The following is a 15,333-nucleotide window of genomic DNA, read 5'->3' on the forward strand; positions in this document are numbered from 1 at the left end:
TAACTATACTCCTTTGTACAGTCTGCACATGCTGTGAGAGAGTGAGTGACCAACTTGGGTTTAACTCAGCTTTGAACAGTGTTTAAGTTTTATCACAACATATCACCTTAATGTGAGATGAAAGTCAGGAGTTATACCAGTGTTAGATGTTTTCCACTTCGGCGGAACACAATGTGATACTTGACCAAGGATCCATATTAGGGTGAATTTTAGATACTACCCACGACCAGTGGACCCTCGAATGACTTAGACACACCTCTGAACAGGTAACTGTGGCTCCATAAACCACTGGGCCATCTTTCCCAAAACAGAACATTGACAAGTTTCACACATTCTTCTACTGCTTTAACACTGATATTAATGGGAGACTAGGCTTGGGTCAATTGGTTCGTTCGTTTGTATGGTTTTACACCGTTTTTCGCAATATTCCAGCAACATCACGGCGGGGGACACCAGAAATGGGCTTCACACATTGTATCCATGTGGGGAACAGAACCTGGGTCTTTGGCATGACGAGCGAACGCTTTAATCACTAGACTACACCACTGACCCATCAGTCTTAGCCAGCCCTTCATGACCCATATTGTTGGGAATTCACATCGTACAGTGTATATCCACCTGGCAGTTGATGACTACCCTATGTCTCAGATTGACACAAATCACTAATTTCATCGACCAGACCAAGACAGAAAATGTATACCAGATCATGGAGCACAGACCCACTGTAAATATCAGACATTTAAAATCATCACAGGCCTGACACAATAAAATGAAATATAAAAAATTTACACATACTTGGAATATATGAGTAGTTCCCTGAGAGTTAACTTTCTTGTCCGTGTCGTCCTGCAGGGTCTCATCGATGCCCTTCTTGACACGTGAGCGGGCGAAGTCCTCGTACAGCTCCACCTGGAGGGGACTGAGGTCACAATAGTAGTCCTGGATGATCTTCGGGGGCAGGTCCTGCAGCACGTCCTCCTTGAGGCGGCGCAGGACGAAGGGCAGCACTTGTCGGTGGAGAGACTCCATAGCGAGGGCACCTGTAACACAGTTAATATTATCACTGAATAAAGCTCTATATCACAGTGCAATAAGTGAAAAATACATTAAAATGGTTTAAAGTATTTATTTCATGAGAGTATAGATGGTCGGATCGGCAAACAAGCTTTGTGGGTTTATTTGAATGCCTCTCCGGATAACATGGTTAGCTTACTACCGGTACTTGCCATAAAGTCTAGGAGTGAGTGAGTGAGGTTTTACGCCGATTTTAGCAATATTCCAGCAATATCACAGCAGGGGACACCACAAATGCGCTTCACACATTGTACCCATGTTGGGAATCGAACCTGGGTCTTCGGCGTGACCAGCAAAAAGCTTTAACCACTAGGCTACCCAACCGCCCCATATAAAGTCAAGGAATATAATGATATAGTCAATGTGTGCTGGAAAGAAGTAGCAACAAATGAAGTTATGGTAGTGTAAATCTGTCTGAAAACAAGATAAACTCAAGCACAGATTTAAGAAGTTTTATCAAACGTCAACATGGAATATGCAATTGCACCTGTTAAAATCAGAAAGAATATGTGCAATACAAGCATTGTTCCTAAATCAACACCAAATTACGTTTCAAGAGAATATCATTCCCTATCAAACATCTGAAATTGTTGGAGGCAAAAATCGAGGACACCAACTGTTCATTACTACATGATAATGAACACTTTTTCATGATAGCCTGTGGAAGAAGCCATATCAGAAGAGAAATAGTTTGCTGAGCTCCTATGTGTTGTGTTATGCACCCTTATACCCCAGCTATTCATTATGCCTGAAGTATAATACAGTCGAAACTCGTTGTGTTGAACACGGAGGGACCTTGAAAAAGAGTCTGAGATGTCCAGGGTTCGAGACAACCAAGAAAGTGAATTTTCAGAAAACCCAAAATCATGTTATTGGAAATTATTACCAGGTCTGGATGAAACACTAGAATTCAATGCATATGTAAACTTCAGTGCCCTGGCTGTTGGTCGTGATGCGGCCAGCTATTCAGGCGTCTCATAGCCATCTGGTCTGGTGTCAGTGTTTTAGTCATATCTTGAATAATAGATCTTAAATCTGTTTTACTCATTTTTCAATTTTCACGTGATATCAGCAGTCACATGAGAATGCTAAAGTACCTTTCTGCCACTGTGTATCCAGTAATCAGCTTGAACGATTGTTGTAAGGTGTGCTTGTTAATTAGCCTTGATTGGATATTGTCAGTTGTTAGAAAGCATCCTGCCTTTGGTGTAATTGTGTCAATCGCAGTGAGGTCCGTCATTTGAGTGTGAAATGAGTTGAAGGTTGAAGGTTGAAAGTTTGGAGAGTGTGGATGTTGTTTTGTTTTATTATGAACTGTTTGAGACAACTTGGAATTTGACATATCCAGTTTGACAGATCCAAGTATGAATGATGATAAATATAGCAGAAATTAACAGGGACCAGAAGGTGAGTTTTAGGTACCTGGGAATATGACACATCAAAGTTCGACACTATGTGGTTCGACTGTAGTTCAGGGCATAAACATGCACTATTACACATCACAAGTTATATTTTGAAAAAGATCCTAAAACAACCAAGTCATGAAACTATGCGAACTGTTATTAATGCATGTTTGCGTAAGTTCCCAGGTAGTTACACTGTTAGTGGTTCTCCTCACCTGCTTCCTGTTCCTTGGTTGTGCTCTTGGCATCCCGACTCTGCAGGATCGGCTTCCCATACCGGGCCTGGAACTGCCGCTCCGTGCCCAGGAATCCCGGCATCAGGAAGTCAAACAGAGACCACAGGTCCAGAACATTGTTCTGTATAGGAGTTCCGGACAGGATCAGGCGGTGATTACACACCAGCATCTTCACAGCCTTGGACAGCTGAACAGGTGGCAAGAGTGTGAGAGGGGTTTTACATCAAAGTATTTCAGTTGTGTCACGTTAGCATGGGAGGAAATGTGATGCAGATCATAGACGTTGTACACCATACAATCCACCCTCTTGTGAACATTTCAGAACTTGGTTTGTCTACATTCCTGACATTGATTGTTTCTTGTTTAATGACACACTCAGCAATATTCCAGATACTGTAAATCTGGAAGTTTGGCGCCATGAAATTACTGCGAGTGGCTAACAATAGCCTTTACTACGTCTGGAAAGTTTTGCAACACCATGTTAAGATTACCAAATATCCAACCTACTTTTGCATATGTTGTTTTTTATAAGTACGAAGCGGCATGATGAAATGGTAGCTCAGTGTCAGTCAGTGTTTACTAAAACTATAGATGCATGTGTTGTCGTTGACTAGGGGGGTTGGAGTAGCGTGTTTATCCAACAGACTGAACCAGCTGGCGTATGTCGGATTACTTGGTGTTATGTCAACATGATGAGATGAGGCAGGTTAGTGAACTTAGACAATTAGACTATTGACTGTGAATGACCATGTGTTATGAGGGAAACAGGATGTGAGTGTTTGTTTATTCAGTAACTGGTTGGTTTGATTACACGTGGAAGTGAATTCAAGAAACATTCCTCCTTACGTCTTTGGTCTGCAAACATAACTGCTTCATGAAACTATTGCGGGTGTGTACTTTCCTGCTTGCAAAACTTTCCAGATTTATAGTAAACGATGGCAGCCTGTAACTTATTGAGACAGTGATTGATATAATAGCAACATCCCACAACGTTGGGTTATGATGACATCAACCAAGTCAGCGAGCCTGACAACACAAGGATGCCTTGCACAGGTTGCTAGAGACCACAGGGTAGGTGACATGTAGCATTGCAGGAATGCATCATCCATCACAAATATATATATATATATTTTAACATCACAAAATGAAAAGGTCAAGCACCCCTCAGATCAATGCAACAAGATCTTGACGCATACCTTTGTTTTTCCATTCCTGATAATATGACCTTCATCCAATATACAATAGTTCCAGTTGATGGTGCTGTGAAGAAATACACAATGTTCTGACATGGCATGTAATCAGGGTTCTGTTTCTTTGTTGTTTAATGCCGCACTCAGCAATATTCCAGCTTGATGACGGTGGCCTGTCAATAATTGAGTCTGGTCAAGACGATCCAGTTATTGACATGAGCATCAATTCACGCAATTGGGAGAAGATGACATGCATCAACCAAGTCATTGAGTCTGACCACCTGATCCCGTTGGTTGCTTCTTGCGGCAAACATGGGTTGCTGAAGACCTATTCTCTACCTGGATCGTCATGAGGTTTGTATCCATGGTAACAATACAGGAACAGTGAGTGAGAGAGTGAGTTTGGTTTAAAGCCGCTTTTAACAGTATTCCAGTTATATCACGGCGTGTCAGCTTAATGTGGGAGGAAAGCCCGAAGTGATGCAGGTCTCAGACGTTTAACACTTCGGTGAAACCCACGAGCACGGGTATGGTGCTGACAAACCTAGAAACATAATCGGGGTGAACCGGGATTTGAACCCACAATCATAGGTTTCTGGCGTGCCCAAGGGACGCAACTCTGCCCAGCGAATCGCAGCGCCTTAGACGACTGCGCCACCCTTGCCCCCAATACAGGAACAGATAGACAGTAACTATGTTCTTACATGACATGCAACAAATATTAAGAATAATTGAGGACTTGCATTAATGACTTTTTAATAACATTGTTTTGTGTTTTTTAAAATTTGGTGATATTTTGTGTTGTAGCTCACCTGAAGAAGTCTATGTCGTTCCTGACCACATCATAGGAGGCAACAATCAGGTTGTGCTTCTTCACTTTCTTCTGCAGTCTGAACAGAGAAAGGAGACTGACCAAATCGACAAACCCCCAGTTCAATTACAACATTTATTTCCATAAACTATTGCAAATGTTTGATGCTAAAAAAATACCAAATATCTGACAATAGCATGAGTTAACAATATCACTGAAGGAGAAAATGGACATTGTTTTAAAAATAGGTCAACATTATTACAGCCACAGGAGACCAACAGTTACCTAATCTGAAGTATTATATCCCTCTCACCCCGTCCCTGCAAGTATTTATCTCCCTCTCACTCCGTCCCTGTGGGTATTTATCTCCCTTTCACCCCGTCCCTGTGGGTATTTATCTCCCTCTCACCCCGTCCCTGTGGGTATTTATCTCCCTCTCACCTCGTCCCTGTGGGTATTTATCTCCCTCTCACCTCGTCCCTGTGGGTATTTATCTCCCTCTCACCCCGTCCCTGTGGGTATTTATCTCCCTCTCACCTCGTCCCTGTGGGTATTTATCTCCCTCTCACCTCGTCCCTGTGGGTATTTATCTCCCTCTCACCTCGTCCCTGTGGGTACTTATCTCCCTCTCACCTCGTCCCTGCTGGTATTTATCTCCCTCTCACCCCGTCCCTGTGGGTATTTATCTCCCTCTCACCCCGTCCCTGTGGGTATTTATCTCCCTCTCACCTCGTCCCTGTGGGTATTTATCACCCTCTCGTCCCGTCCCTGCGGGTATTTATCTCCCTCTCACCCCGTCCCTGTGGGTATTTATCTCCCTCTCACCTCGTCCCTGTGGGTATTTATCACCCTCTCGTCCCGTCCCTGCGGGTATTTATCTTCCTCTCACCCCGTCCCTGCAAGTATTTATCTCCCTCTCACTCCGTCCCTGTGGGTATTTATCTCCCTCTCACCTCGTCCCTGTGGGTATTTATCACCCTCTCGTCCCGTCCCTGCGGGTATTTATCTTCCTCTCACCTCGTCCCTGTGGGTATTTATCTCCCTCTCACTCCGTCCCTGTGGGTATTTATCTCCCACTCACCCCGTCCCTGTGAGTATTTATCTCCCTCACTCCGTCCCTGTGGGTATTTATCCACCTCTCACCCCGTCCCTGTGGGTATTTATCTCCCTGTCACCTCATCCCTGTGAGTATTTATCTCCCTCTCACTCCGTCCCTGTGGGTATTAACCTCTGTCTACACCCGTCCCTGTGAGTATTTACTTCCTCTCACCCCGTCTCTGTGAGTATTTACCTGTCCCACCCCTTCTCTGCTGGTATTTACCTCCTTTGACCCTGTTCCTGCAGGTATTTATCTCCCTCTCACTCTCTCAAACAGGTATTTACCTCTGTCTTTCCCCAGGAGGCCCAGCATACATGAGGGGGTTGAGATACTGCTTGTCCACAAATTTGTTCACCTCATACACCCAGTGGCCCACCAAGGTAGGCGGACACACAACAATAGATGGGATTGGTGTGCTGTCCGGACTTGAAGACTTCTGTCATGAAACAAACAAGACTTCATTTGGAGGCATGTAACACACTTTCAACAACAACAAAACTACACATTCATTATTTAACCACATATTCAAAGTAAAACCCTTTATGAAGAGGTGTTAAACTGATGCTGATACCAAGGAACTTGAATCATATTCAGTCTTTGATAGGAATTTTGAAGTTGGAAGAACATGAATACCTGACACATTTATTATTCTTTTATTCTTTGTCACGACGTTTCAGAGCTACTTCTTGCTCACAAGGAATAAGAGAAGTTGCTATCCATAAACAAGTGTCATGTATTCAACACTTATGTAGTGTGCAACAAATTGTATATATCTTCAGGACAAAAACAGTGAGCATGTGAGTGAATGTGCCCAGTCAGCAAACTGTCGGCAGCTGATGGCAGTCTTGACGAAACAACGTAGCAGATGACAACATAAACAACAATCCTTGTCTTTGGAATACACTGACACAATCAGCTAGGTAAATCATCATAACCTACTCGATCCCTTAAAAGTCAGTTGTTAAAAGAACCTTGAGGTTGAAGTGCAACTTTTGTCTGGCATTTGTATGTCTTTTGACTCAGCAATATTCCAGCTATATGACAGTGACCTGGATGTAACTGAGCCTGTTCCAAACCAATCAATCACTGATCAGATCTTAGCAACGTCCCACACAGCCCGGATACATTGACATGCAATCAACAAGTCACAGAACTTCACCACCTCATCCATCAACTTGCCCATGACAATCAGCACATCACGCTAGTGTTTGGTTTGTTTGCTGTTTAACACCACACTCAGCAATATTCCAGTGATTGACATCATGAGCATTGATCTACGCAATTAGGATATGATGACATGCATCAACCGAGTCAGCGAACCTGACCACCCGATCCTGTTAGTCACCTCTTCCAAACAAAGGTTGCTGACGACAACAGAGAATCTTCATCATGTTCTTGGGTCGGTTGCTAGGTTCCAACCAGGAATGCCCATGGGGTTGCCTGGCATGTAAAACAGCAGAAGTATCAACACTACGCTCCATCTTTAGTCAATTGTTGGTCGTTTACGTGAATGTGATAAGCTACTGTGACTATGAGCACGTATGACGTGTGACTGACTCACTGTGTACTCGTGTTCCCGGAGGAGGTGGTCGCTGGAGAGGATGCAAATGGACTGCAGTGTCTTCCCCAGCCCCATGTCATCGCACAGGATACCGTGTAGCTGGTACTTGTTGAGGAAGGCCAGCCAGTTCACGCCATCCTGAAGGTTGATGTATATTTTGTTTAAAAAAAAGACATAGCAATGCTTATGAACTGATATAATATTCAGTAACAACTTGAACCACAATCAAATGATTCTGGTAAAAAGCAAATCGGTGCACAGCAAGCTTTTGGGTTAAATCTGAACAATTTTAGAATCACATTTAAATATAGGTCTCAGGCAATGTACTTATTTTTTGTGTGGTTCCTGTGGGTGATAACATTAATCATTGATGGTTTTTAAAACAAATGAAAAGCAGAGTATTTCAGATGCATTGGCACCACAGATTAAAAGACATGTCAAACATCAGACACGTCAGACATCAGACACATCAAACATCATACATCAGACGTGTCACACAGACAAGTCACACATCATACATAAGACATGTCAGGCACGATACACATCAGACACGACACATCAGACATGACACACATCAGACATGTTAAACATCAGACATGTGAAACATCAGACTTGTCAAACATCAGACTTGTCAAACATCAGACTTGTCAAACATCAGACATGACAAACATCAGACATGTCAGACAACAGACATGTCAAACATCAGATATGTCACACATCAGACATGTCACAAATCAGACATGTCACACATCAGACATGTCACACATCAGACATGACAAGACATTTCATGTATCAGACATGTCAAACATCAGACATGTCAAACATCAGACATGTCAGACAACAGACATGTCAAACATCAGATATGTCACACATCAGACATGTCACAAATCAGACATGTCACACATCAGACATGTCACACATCAGACATGACAAGACATGTCACGCATCAGACATGTCAAGCATCAGACATGTCACACATCAAACATGTCACACATCAAACATGTCACACATCAAACATGTCACACATCAGACATGTCACACATCAGACATGTCAAACATGGAGCAAGAAGCATGGACCAAATCTGACTAGAATCCACCAAGGATGAGGAACAGGCCTTGTCCCAGATAATATTATCACTGAACACATGAACCATCGGTCCCTGTGATGCAGGGAGATGTACCTGCTGATACTTGCGTAGTTCGGCCAGGATGGGGACGGAGATTTCATAGCTCTTGAGCTTGGAGCTGTCCATCAGCTGCTCCAGGAACTGTCTCTCCTTCTCCTTCCTTGCCACCAGCGCCGCCGTCATCTCAGGCGGGTCGGGGATACCGGCCTGAAGTAGTGGGCACAGCATGTACACATTGACAATATGCAAGTCTAACTGATCCAGAACTTGTTTAATGAAGTAGTTTCATCAAGTAACTTGTCCCCCAAACAAAGCTTCACCTTACAAGTGACACTCATGGTATATAAGTTAACGTACTATCAAGTTCCATTTTAGCTCCTCAGATCTGAGTTAGTTTCCAGTGCCTTTAAAGAAAGGCCTACTGTTCTATCCCCCAAACTAGTTATGTTATATAAACAATTTAATAGTTTGAAATGAGCTGTTGTCCTGTTTAATGTGACACATTCTACCCCAGTGAGCTTGTATTTGTCACATGCCAATTGTTCGCTTCATCAGTGTAACTAGTGAGTTAGTGAAAGTTATTGGGAGTGAAAGAGGCCCTGCGACCCATGGTGACCCCATATCTAGAGGTCCTGTGGTGACACCACATCAAGAGGCCCTGCGACCCATGGTGACCCCATATCTAGAGGTCCTGTGGTGACACCACATCAAGAGGCCCTGCAACCCATGGTGACCCCATATCTAGAGGTCCTGTGGTGACACCACATCAAGAGGCCCTGCGACCCATGGTGACCCCATATCTAGAGGTCCTGTGGTGACACCACATCAAGAGGCCCTGCGACCCATGGTGACCCCATATCTAGAGGCCCTATGGTGACACCACATCAAGAGTCCCTGCGACCCATGGTGACCCCATATCTAGAGGTCCTGTGGTGACACCACATCAAGAGGCCCTGCGACCCATGGTGACCCCATATCTAGAGGTCCTGTGGTGACACCACATCAAGAGGCCCTGTGACCCATGGTGACCCCATATCTAGAGGCCCTATAGTGACACCACATCAAGAGGCCCTGCGACCCATGGTGACCCCATATGTAGAGGCCCTGTGGTGACACCACATCAAGAGGCCCTGCGACCCATGGTGACCCCATATGTAGAGGCCCTGTGGTGACACCACATCAAGAGGCCCTGCGACCCATGGTGACCCCATATCTAGAGGTCCTGTGGTGACACCACATCAAGAGGCCCTGCGACCCATGGTGACCCCATATCTAGAGGTCCTGTGGTGACACCACATCAAGAGGCCCTGTGACCCATGGTGACCCCATATCTAGAGGCCCTATAGTGACACCACATCAAGAGGCCCTGCGACCCATGGTGACCCCATATGTAGAGGCCCTGTGGTGACACCACATCAAGAGGCCCTGCGACCCATGGTGACCCCATATGTAGAGGCCCTGTGGTGACACCACATCAAGAGGCCCTGCGACCCTGTGGTGAGCCGTGATCTAGAGGCCCTGAGAACTGTGGTGACACCCTGATGACCCTAGTGTTCTAACTCTCACCTCTAGGGGCATGAGTCTGATGAGAGAAGCAAAGCAGTGTGTAGCCATCAGGCGTACAGCCTCATTCTGATCTGACATGCGCCCCAGGATCGGTACGACCAGCAGCACCACATACGGCACCAGCTCCATCCCCAGCACATCAATGATGTCTGGCAGTGTTAAGGAAGTTAACCTTTACAAGAAATCAAAGACCTATCCAGAATATTTTCATGATTACACTAAATATTTACAGCAAATATATGAATGAATCACATTACACATTGGATTTATACAAAAAAAAAGATTAGAAAGTACTTTGACTGATGGGGCGGTCGGGTAGCCTAGTGGTTAAAGCGTTTGCTCATCACACTGAAGACCAGGGTCCACTTGCACAAAGTGATCTTAGCGCTAAGACTACTTTAAGCCCTTGTTAAAGTATGGGAGTTACGATCATCTTAGGGCTAAGATTCCCGACATGATTAGAGAGTGTGAAGCCCATTTCTGATGTCCCCCGCTGTGATATTGCTGGAATATTGCTAAAAGCGGCGTAAAACCTCACGCACTCACTCCTTGACCATTACAAAGGACACGACTTTATGTTATTCATGTATGGATTCTGCCAACCATAAAAATTGAAAGGTTCGAAAAACATGAATCTGAAAAGCCAGATATTTCTTCTCTAGCTGAATCCTGTTAATACCCCCCTGATTTCTAAGCTATCCTGCTCAAAGATCCTGACACAGTGATGTATTCACAATTCCATGTTTTTTTAAGAATGGAAGTGCAGCTGAAGCTATGGTCATGGCATCAACATTGGAAGGATACTGGCAAAAGTCTCCACGGCCCCCTGTCTCTTCGTCTCGCTGTCCGTAGCTCCAAGCATCAGCAGTATCTCCTCTATAATGAACATCATCAACACCGTGGTGCGCAGCTGCGTCAACATGGCGAAACATCTGGCTGCCATGTGCCGCACGCCGGTGTAATGACTCTCTATACATGACCTAATGGATTCCAGGTGACTAAATATCTGCAACAGTCAATGAATGAATTGAAGAGAGTTACCAGTTTCAGGGGCTGGATTAGATGAGGTCGTGAAATGGGGCTTAACATCGGATTTGAGATTATTTCACTTCACAAGTGCATGTCTGTGTGTGGGAATCTACTTGTTCTAGTTTTAACTTTATAAGTCCTTGCTGACTGAGATACCATGCCTTAGTTTTACATGGGTACCCCACTCAGTCACATTATGCTGACTCTGAGCCAACCACGAGGCAAGGTAACAACAAGTACCATCTTTTAAAGTCTTTTGGTACCACCAACCTTTTACTAAACGGGAGTAGCTGGATCACAACAATGTTTGAAAAGGACCTGAGGTGTCAGATTATCTGCAGCAAGTAAGTAATAATTCCATGAATTTGGAAATAACTCGGTTCTGATTGGTCAGTCAGAGGTATCAAATCACAATCGGAATAAGTGAATAAGTGAGTGAATATTGTTTTCACCCGGGTTAAAGATTAACTATTTAACACAGAAATTACACAATTCTACTAATCAACTATGACATCAATCAATACAACCAGACTGTTTGTTTGTTTGTTTGTCTGTTGTTGTTTAACACCGCACTCAGCAATATTCCAGCTATATGACGACGGTTTGTAAATAATCGAGTCTGGACCAGACAAACCAGTCTTTGACATCATGAGCATTACATCGATCGACGCAATATTGGGATATGATGACAAACGTCAACCAAGTCAAAGAGCCTGATCACCCGATCCCGTTAGTCGCCTCATGCGGCAAGCATGGGTTGCTGAAGACCAATTCTCTACCTGGATCTTCATGGGGTAACCTTGAAAACAGATACAGGAACAGGTACATCCCGTTAGTCGCCTCATATGGCAAGCGCAGTCGCCTTTTACCATGTTTACTGCAAGCACAGGTTGATGAAGACCTATTCTACCCCAGATCTTCATGGGTAACAACCAGACTGAAACATGGGGCTACTCACTGTTTCTACGAGATCGTTGTGAAGAGCGGGACCTATAGTCTCCAATACTTGTAAAGAGTTAACTAACTCTTGAGCTGATTCTACCGTCTGGCTATTATCTGTAAATACAAATGTCATGAAGAAAAACACTAGAGCATAAATCTTTAGTTCTGTGAACAGAATACCATATTTTCTTGAGTATAGTGCACAATAAATATAGTTTAAAAAACCAAAAAAAACCACCCAAAACAGCTGTGTAGAAGGGGGTGCTCATTATACACGCCATAATGAGTTTTGATGTTTTTACCCCCCAATGCAAGGACATTACTGTGAGCATGTAACACCAGAAATACCATGTCAACAAATCCATACTGGAATACGCAATATAATCTTGTAATTACACTGTCTGGATATAAAAAGTGTTCATTGTATATCTTTACTTCGAAACCTTTTTCATTGATTTTATTCAAAATTCCTTTTAATATTGTTTGAAATAATTTCAGCGAAATCGTGTGTGAAGCAATCAGAAGATCACACAATTCACCGTTATTTACAGCAACCACGGTCAGATTATCACTATTGATGCCTTGAAACGAGCTTTAGTTGACAGAGAATGGATAGATATATCATAAATGCCATACTTTGACTCGTTAAAAGTCATATTTGTTGCAGTTTGACAATTCTATGTCAACATATAGATTTCACAGCCTTGACAGTGACTGGTCAAATTGTTCCATGTGAAAAAAATATCCGGCAATAGCGATCAGCTGCACTGATGTGCTATGCTTATGGTTATTATTATTTTCAATATATAGAGTAAAAGCTGCAACTAAAATAACACGATATTGGAATATATTAAAAAATAGTTTCAGATACAATTTTTTCCCGATCCTTTCATCAAAATCCTTTAAAGTTATATCATTGGGAAAGTTTTAACTGAATCACTGGTAGATTCCAAGAAAACGTGTGTACAGCTGTTCCTGTTTCTGGCTTAGTTTTAGAGTAAATACACAAGGTAAAACAATGCCTAGCAGAAAAATGCAATTTAAACGGTAAATAAACATGTCTGGTTATTTTTTATGTCAAATTTCAAATTTGTACTGACCAAGTTTCTTATTACCTGTTCGTTTACCTTAATTCGCTGAAGGGGTACGTGAAATTTCTGTGTAGGAATGCAGCATCCACCTGCCTATTCTATATAGGAAGCAGTGTCCACCTGCCTATTCTATGTTGGAAGCAGTGTCCACCTGCCTATTCTATGTAGGAATGCGTCCAACTACCTATTCATGTAGGAATGCAGCATCCACCTGCCTATTCTATGTAGGAATGCGTCCACCTACCTATTCTATATAGGAAGCAGTGTCCACCTGCCTATTCTATGTTGGAATGCGTCCACCTGCCTATTCTATTAAGGAATGCAGCGTCCACCTACCTATTCTATGTAGGAATGCGTCCACCTGCCTATTCTATGTTGGAATGCGTCCACCTACCTATTCTATGTTGGAATGCGTCCACCTACCTATTCTATTTAGGAAAGCAGTGTCCACCTGCCAATTCTATGTAGGAATGCAGCGTCCACCTGCCTATTCTATTTAGGAATGCAGCTTCCACCTGCCTATTCTATGTAGGAATGCGTCCACCTGCCTATTCTATGTTGGAATGCGTCCACCTACCTATTCTATGTAGGAAAGCAGTGTCCACCTGCCAATTCTATGTAGGAATGCAGCTTCCACCTGCCTATTCTATTTAGGAATGCAGCGTTCACCTGCCTATTCTATGTAGGAATGCGTCCACCTGCCTATTCTATGTTGGAATGCCTCCACCTACCTATTCATGTAGGAATGCAGTGTCCACCTGCCTATTCTATGTAGGAATGCGTCCACCTGCCTATTCTATGTTGGAATGCGTCCGTCTGCCTATTCTATGTTGGAATGCGTCCACCTGCCTATTCTATGTTGGAATGCGTCCAACTACCTATTCATGTAGGAATGCAGCATCCACCTGCCTATTCATGTAGGAATGCAGCATCCACCTGCCTATTCTATGTAGGAATGCGTCCACCTACCTATTCTATATAGGAAGCAGTGTCCACCTACCTATTCTATGTTGGAATGCGTCCACCTGCCTATTCTATGTTGGAATGCAGCGTCCACCTACCTATTCTATGTAGGAATGTGTCCACCTGCCTATTCTATGTTGGAATGCGTCCACCTACCTATTCTATGTTGGAATGCGTCCACCTACCTATTCTATTTAGGAAAGCAGTGTCCACCTGCCAATTCTATGTAGGAATGCAGCGTCCACCTGCCTATTCTATTTAGGAATGCAGCGTCCACCTGCCTATTCTATTTAGGAATGCGTCCACCTGCCTATTCTATGTAGGAATGCAGTGTCCATCTGCCTATTCTATGTAGGAATGCAGTGTCCACCTGCCTATTCTATGTTGGAATGCATCCACCTGCCTATTCTATGTAGGAAGCAGTGTCCACCTGCCTATTCTATATAGGAAGCAGTGTCCACCTGCCTATTCTATGTTGGAATGCGTCCACCTGCCTATTCTATGTAAGAATGCAGCGTCCACCTACCTATTCTATGTTGGAATGCGTCCACCTGCCTATTCTATGTTGGAATGCGTCCACCTACCTATTCTATGTTGGAATGCGTCCACCTGCCTATTCTATGTTGGAATGCGTCCACCTACCTATTCATGTTGGAATGCGTCCACCTGCCTATTCTATGTTGGAATGCAGTGTCCACCTACCTATTCTATGTAGGAAGCAGTGTCCACCTACCTATTCTATGTAGGAATGCATCCACCTGCCTATTCTATGTAGGAATGCAGCGTCCACCTACCTATTCTATGTAGGAATGCAGTGTGTGTCCATCTACCTATTCTATGTTGGAATTCAGCGTCCACCTACTTATTCTATGTTGGAATTCAGCGTCCATCTACCTATTCTATGTAGGAATTCAGCGTCCACCTACCTATTCTATGTTGGAATTCAGCGTCCATCTACTTATTCTATGTTGGAATGCGTCCACCTGCCTATTCTATGTAGGAATGCAGCGTCCACCTACCTATTCTATGTAGGAATGCGTCCACCTACCTATTCTATGTTGGAATTCAGCGTCCATCTACCTATTCTATGTAGGAATGCGTCCACCTACCTATTCTATGTAGGAATGCGTCCACCTACCTATTCTATGTTGGAATTCAGTGTCCACCTGCCTATTCTATGTAGGAATGCGTCCACCTGCCTATTCTATGTAGGAATGCGTCCACCTGCCTATTCTATGTTG

General features: G+C 43.6%; 1 protein-coding gene across 1 annotated transcript in view; it reads right to left on the reverse strand.

The window, feature by feature from the left end:
* The window catches only part of LOC124134315 (TATA-binding protein-associated factor 172-like), a 61,793-nt gene that overhangs the window by 7,252 nt on the left and 39,208 nt on the right, over positions 1–15,333 (reverse strand). Inside the window, exons 24-33 of the mRNA XM_046499064.2 lie at positions 12,055–12,152; positions 10,872–11,073; positions 10,068–10,216; positions 8,556–8,708; positions 7,375–7,512; positions 6,098–6,249; positions 4,716–4,793; positions 3,910–3,973; positions 2,693–2,900; positions 796–1,040 (exon numbers count right to left, since the gene is read on the reverse strand). Coding sequence (XP_046355020.2) covers positions 796–1,040; positions 2,693–2,900; positions 3,910–3,973; positions 4,716–4,793; positions 6,098–6,249; positions 7,375–7,512; positions 8,556–8,708; positions 10,068–10,216; positions 10,872–11,073; positions 12,055–12,152 — 1,487 coding nt within the window. The remainder of the gene's footprint in view (positions 1–795; positions 1,041–2,692; positions 2,901–3,909; positions 3,974–4,715; positions 4,794–6,097; positions 6,250–7,374; positions 7,513–8,555; positions 8,709–10,067; positions 10,217–10,871; positions 11,074–12,054; positions 12,153–15,333) is intronic.

The sequence above is a fragment of the Haliotis rufescens genome, unplaced genomic scaffold, assembly GCF_023055435.1.
Source record: "Haliotis rufescens isolate VD_foot unplaced genomic scaffold, xgHalRufe1.0.p SCAF_11, whole genome shotgun sequence".
In the NCBI taxonomy this organism is placed as follows: domain Eukaryota; kingdom Metazoa; phylum Mollusca; class Gastropoda; order Lepetellida; family Haliotidae; genus Haliotis; species Haliotis rufescens.